We start from the raw sequence: 6133 nt of genomic DNA, 5'->3' as shown, positions 1-6133 counted from the left end.
GACTCTTGATCTCAGAGTTATGGGTTTGATTACCTAAGATTACTTAAAAATAAATTTTTAAAACATAAAAATAAAATCTTTAAAAAAAATGAAGAGAAGTTCTCCAAAACTGGATGGTGATGATGTTTGTACAACTCTATAAATTTACTAAAACTCATTGAATTGGACAAAAGATAGATGAGTTAATGGTTTGTAAATTAGATGCTAATAAGCTTGTTAAAGATTGTTTTTTATGTATACATAGTCTCTGTATTTTTTAACTGAACTATTTAGTCCATTTATTCTTCTTATAATTACAGATATATTTGGATTTTTTCCTATCATTTTATATTCTATATGTTCTACCTTTCTTATATTTCTTTCCCTCCTCCTTTCTTGTCTTCCTTTGGTTTATTTTCTTTTTCCTAATTCCATATTTCTCTCTCTGTTAACCTGGAAGTGGTATATTCTACTGTTGTCTTATAATGGTTACCCTGGAAATGTCAACATGCATACTTACAAATCAAAGTCTACAGTTAATAGCTTTGCCCTTTTCTTGAATGAGATAAGGAATTTAGAGCACATTAATTATAGTAACTCCCTGCTTATATGTATTGCTAAAGTTGCAATTTTTAACCCCATAAGACATTTTTATTATTTTACAAAGTCAATAGTTATTTAATTACCCACATATTTTTTGCTGTCGTTCTTTATTACATGTCAAACTCTTCGTCCATATTTTTCTCAAAAATTTTTTTGTAACAAAACGCAGTATATTGTAGTGGTTAGCAGCATGGCTTCCAGAGCCAAACTGTTTTACTTTTTATACCGCTTTTTATTTCTGCTTTAAACTGAGGCAGAGGGCTACCCAGTAACATGCTTAGGGTCACATCTAGTAAGTTGTAGGGGCAGGATTTGTACCCACTAATTCCTTATATTTAAACCCAATAGCACCCCCTCTACTGTGGGGGGCTTGTAAAAAACCATGGTCCAAGAAACATGTTGGTGGCACAATAGGCCAGAGCCCTTGTCGACTGTCAGCAAACTTACATGTAGGTTCAAATTCCTCCCACATCTTGAGGTTCATGAAGTTCATAAAGAACTCTTCTGTAAAGATTAACCTTACAAGCAAATCAGAGGTAACTTGAATTTCAGCCTTATGAATACTTATAAAATCAATTTCTCTGTGTTTCTTGCATATTTATTATTTTTCTTCAGGTAATTGGAACTGTCTTGCAGAATTTATAGGAAAAGACTCCTTCCATAAAAATCCAGTTCTGTTTCTGGACTCTCTCCACCTTGCTTCACTTGTTCCTGGGCAGAGCGATAGTAAACCCTTGCTGTATAAAGCAGATCACTGATTTTTCCCCAATATAAAGTCACTTAGATGTTGGTAAGCCTCAGGAGAAACTGTCTGATGAAATTGTTGGATGCTAGATAGATTTTGAAACCATCTCCGGTGAAGACGGTCCTTTCAGAAGAGTGGTTAGGACAGAACAGTCTTCTAGGTCTTCTAGGTTCTCTACCATCTCTGTAAGTCTATCTACTGTATCACAGGACAGCACGCTGGAAGCATTGGCTCTGAACTTCTCCCGTAGGTCCTCCTGGCTCAATGGCTTCCTCCAGTGGCCATAGAAGGTATCAGAGCGCTCTGTGAAGGTGGCTCCATCATTGAGAGTGACACTTATCTCACAGTATAGTGTGTTGAAGCTTGGCAGGTTGTCTTGAGGGTGCTCCAGCTCCACCTTACTGAGCAACTCCCTCACCTGTGGCCTGTTGATCTGGCATTTGTGGAATGATGGGACAGTGATGCCGCCATCAAGCAGTGTGGCACAGGCCACAAACTGGAAGGAATGACGAGCCTCATGCTCTGAGTCTGGGAAGGGCCTGTTTACATACTGGACATCTGGAATTCTGAGCACAATTCTTGCAATGCGGTCAATGGGAAGCAGGGCTCTGTCTGTTACAAGGTGCTTTCTCACAGATGCAGCTGCGTCTGCCACCCAGTGGGTGGCCAAATGTGCAGGGAACCGCTTGAAGGCCACATCCTGCTGGTCCAGCAGCCAAGTGTGAGAATCTAGGTTTGGAAGAACTTTTGGGGAATAGTTGGCATAGAAGGCCCCAAACCCTGTCTGCATGTCCAAGATTTGTCTGTTTCCTTGGAGACCCAGCATTGCCAGAAAAGCGGCTTCCATCCCATGCCTGGCAGCATTGCCGATATGAAGAGGCTTGGTCTGAGTGGCAGCGTTTGCTATGGGTGCCCCGGCATGAGAAACAGCAATAGCCAGGGCCTCTCGGCACTTTGTCATGCTGAGCCCCAAAAACTTGGATGTAGCAGCAGCACTACCCAAGGTTCCTACCACTGAGGGGGGATGAAATCTGGAAAGCAAAAAAGCAAAGAGTTGGAGATTTACAGACCTCAGTCAGTAGGAGGCAGTATGGTATGATAGTCGGGAATGTAGACAATGGAGCCCTGCTGCCTGGGTTCAAATCTCAGCTCTACCACGTACGGGCTGTGTGATCTTGGGAAAGTTATTCAACTTGTCTGTACCTGTTTCCTCTTACATAACATGGTGACAATAATATCTGTCTCATAGGGTTTTGTGAGTTTTGAATGAATTCACATGCTTCCATCAGTGCCTGACACAATAAATTCTTTATAGTTATTGCCAGAAAGGCAAAAGTTGCTGCTTGCTGAAATCCCATGTAAGTAGCTATAAAAATGGAGGGCCTTGCAGAAATTGAAAATTCGCCCAGTATTCCAATCTACTCCTCTGCTAGCAGGCTGGATCAAGTGGAAAAATAAATATAAGATTGAATCACATGATATAGCCAGCATGTGACTATTTTTGCTCTATGGGTTGAACAGTCAGGTTCAGGATCTTCTGAATGTTCTCAATCTGAAGGACCTCAGCAAATATCAAAGTAGATTCTGCTCTGAGATGAGACTAGGAATATTCAGAGTACCTTGGGTGCCAAAATGACGTGAATCGCCCTAGGATGAGAGGCCCCAATTTATTTTATGGTTGTGGTTAGTTGATTCTCTAAACCCAAATGGGATTTTTCATTATTTCTTCTGGGGTCATACCTCAGTATATGGATATATGGTTTTCTGTGTGGCTGGAGAATTGACTTAGCTCTCAGCACTAATGTTAATATCTCCAGCTGATCTAACTCACCTCTATGTCAGAAAGCTCTACAGAGAGAACAGTGGACAAGTCAAGGGGGAATGCATCTACCTCTGGATGGGCAGATTCTCTCCCTACCTCTTTGGTATGTCATTGGCTTCCTTGGAGAAACGCAGTAATTGGCCTTGCACTTCAATCCCAACATTGAAAGCTAAGAGCAGATCAAGGCCAGAACACTTTGGACTTGGAGGCAGAGCTTCTGATAAAGCCAGCAGGACAGGAAGGACCGCTCCAGAAGGGTGGGTGGCAGGATGCCATGTATCATCAAAATCCATTGAGTGAATCTATGTAAACATACACACACAAACAACAACCAAAAACCAAATTAGATTTACCTGAATGCAATGGCTTTTGGACCAGTAGGGGTTTAATTTAGTAATAACTCTATTTGATATGAGATTTTTAGCTCTGATTATCTGAAAATAAAACCTGTAAACCGGCTGTAATTCTTAATCATATGGCGGGGTACTGGATGTGCTGTCCTCTGCTTAGAGCAGGCAGGACTTTAGGGAGCAGCTAGAGAGCCCCAGTGAGCTTGGCTCTTACCCAGGTAACCAGAGCTCTCTGCCACAGCACCCGGAAAGAGTGCTTAAAAACAAAGCTGTGAAGTTAGGCGGCTGTTCCTCTCTTCCTCCCCCACCCTCCAGACAAGCTGCACTGAAAGTTTAATGCCATTTATTCCATATCAGGCCATATATTTTTGTACCGTTTTGTTATGAAATAATTTCAAACTTACAGGGAAGTTGCAAGAACTCTCAAACCCAGATTAACTATTAAGGTATATTTTAAAATCATTATTTTCTGCTATGAGGTTTTATTCCTCTTCATCCTAGCCATTTGCTTATCCCTGATATGAAATAGTAATAGTCAGAAGTTCACTTAAAAATCGATTTCCATGGCTCTTGGATGTAGCTGATCTGGACACTGCTTGCTGGACATTTACTCTGGGATACACTATTGTATCAGTATTCTGAACTACTGTTCCACAAAACATAAAACTATCTCAGACATCCCAACACATTCGTGTCTAAATTATATCTTGTATATAGATACAGACTGCTGCTGACACACAGACAAAGTATAAACATTGTCAGATGAAAAGTGCTGATTTTTGCTTCAGAAAATATAGACACCATATGGCCACTGTTTCTTTCTCAGTAAATATCTGTTGAATGAAAGGATAGATGAAAAGCTGGTTACTGAATAAGAACTGGTAGTGGCCACAACAAAAGGAATTGAGTCTTGATAGTGGGTTTTATATTTTTTGCTGTAGATGTTCAAAGTTAGATACCATAAGGGTATTTTTATCTAAATCCTCCAACTGATTCCCTCTACTTCACAGTGTGTTTGAAAAGCGTCAGTTCACTGTAAAGCATCAATAACTACATAGAAGAGAGGGCCGACCACTTTATCTCTCTGAACCTCAATGACTTATCAGTGAAACATGGAAATTGAGCAATTTCTGAGATATTTCCTGGCTCTGAAATTATTATGATTGCCTAAAATTAGAAAAGATGTAAACCTCCTTACAGCCACACCGTTCACAAAAGCAGCATATGTCGGTGGGAGCCTTAAGTCTGGCTGACCCCAAACAGTGCTGGCCACATTGGAACTGTAGATCTGAAAGAAAGGAATATCAATCAGTAAGACAGAGTGGAAACACGGCATGCCAAGTCACCATTTTAAGAGCCATTCCTCATCGTGGAGGCATGACTTTAAGAGTCCTTATTTGAAAACTTCGTGCTAGATGGCAGCCTTCACCATTGGATTCCTCTCTTCCTTGTAGAAGAATACACAACTTTGTCCATGGAAGGGAGAGGAGATGCTGTTGCTCTATCCCAGACTGTGATCCACAAGTGCTCTAGCGGATGGAGTCTGAATTTACTCTTGTGTATTCCTTGAGGGTAAATACTGGCGGAGGTGGACTAATTGTGGAGAGTGGGTATCACATCTACCGCATAAGCACCCACTCTCTGCTCAGAGTGCCAAACCAGCTTTTTTCCCAAGAGACTCTTAAAGTCTTTGCACGAATGAATGGTAGGTACTATTGGGGTAGATGTTATTGCTTCTAGGACTCTCAGGTAAAAAGTGCTTTCTGTCATAATAACAATAAATTATGTGATATTGCTAGTGTTAAAACTAGTCTTAAGATTGGTCTTTAGATAGTAACTTAGTAAAAAATATGGATGAATATTAAAACTCAGATAAATAAAGCATAGAAAAGCATAAAGCCATATACAACAATGCTATACACACCAAGTAATATCTCTAAAATGAAGAGTAGAGTAGTAATAGCACATGAGCACACATCTCTGGGCACATTGGTGGGTATGACTCACGAGCAGGCATATGTGTACACTTGGTTTTACCTCTCAAGTAGACGCTGAACTTCTTACCTTACTATATTCACTGGCTTTGTGAAACACTTCTGTATTGGTTCCCAGGAAGCCGACACCCAGAGTATCCAGAATCATTCTTTTGCTTCTCTGAATGACGTGGTCTGTCAGGTGCTCCACTGTCAAGCCATGGATCACTCTGGCAAAGCTTTCTGTGACAGACTTTAAAGGGAAGAGTGTTAGAACAGTGCTGTACTCACTTTGCATTTGCCCATTCCTTGCTATACAAGAGCCTGAGGTACTATTATGTGAAGAGTTTCGCTTCACAAGGAGAAACTCAGGTGATCAACTTAAGTTCCGTTCCTGAAGACTGATGAGTACTGAGCCTCTGTACTGGGTGTGTGAGGCAAAGAGATGTGGGAGTGCACAATATCCAGTTTCCATCCTCAGTCCAGCCGAGAACACAGACTAACATGCAGATGATGGTCACAGAGTGGGTAGGCTATGGAGGAGGGAAGCACAGAGTTAGGAGAGGATGGGAGAGACATCTCATCCATAAAGTGGGCATGCCTGAGTGGGGGGCAGTGCATTCAGCTAGGAGCTGCCGTTATTAGATACATGCCAGGCATT

General features: G+C 41.2%; 1 protein-coding gene across 1 annotated transcript; it reads right to left on the bottom strand.

The window, feature by feature from the left end:
• Nucleotides 1-363: 363 nt before the first annotated feature.
• Nucleotides 364-5875, bottom strand: ACOD1 (aconitate decarboxylase 1). Its single transcript, XM_043553799.1, has 4 exons — nt 5564-5875; nt 4698-4787; nt 3246-3451; nt 364-2358 (listed from the first exon to the last, which is right to left on the bottom strand). Exons 1-4 carry the CDS (start codon nt 5768-5770, stop codon nt 1413-1415), a joined length of 1449 nt encoding a protein of 482 aa, XP_043409734.1. The 5' UTR covers nt 5771-5875; the 3' UTR covers nt 364-1412.
• Between the last annotated feature and the right edge of the window lie 258 nt (nt 5876-6133).

This window comes from Prionailurus bengalensis, chromosome A1 (assembly GCF_016509475.1).
Source record: "Prionailurus bengalensis isolate Pbe53 chromosome A1, Fcat_Pben_1.1_paternal_pri, whole genome shotgun sequence".
Lineage (NCBI taxonomy): Eukaryota > Metazoa > Chordata > Mammalia > Carnivora > Felidae > Prionailurus > Prionailurus bengalensis.
This window is presented reverse-complemented; position numbering and strand designations above follow the sequence as displayed.

Coding starts and splice junctions, on each gene's coding strand:
- ACOD1 (XM_043553799.1), bottom strand. CDS start 5,770: ATGCAAAGTGAGTACAGCACTGTTCTAACACTCTTCCCTTTAAAGTCT. Junction 3,452..4,697: donor CTTTTGTGAACGGTGTGGCT/GTAAGGAGGTTT, acceptor ATGTTTACATAG/ATTCACTCAATGGATTTTGA. Junction 2,359..3,245: donor GCCAATGACATACCAAAGAG/GTAGGGAGAGAA, acceptor TTTGCTTTCCAG/ATTTCATCCCCCCTCAGTGG.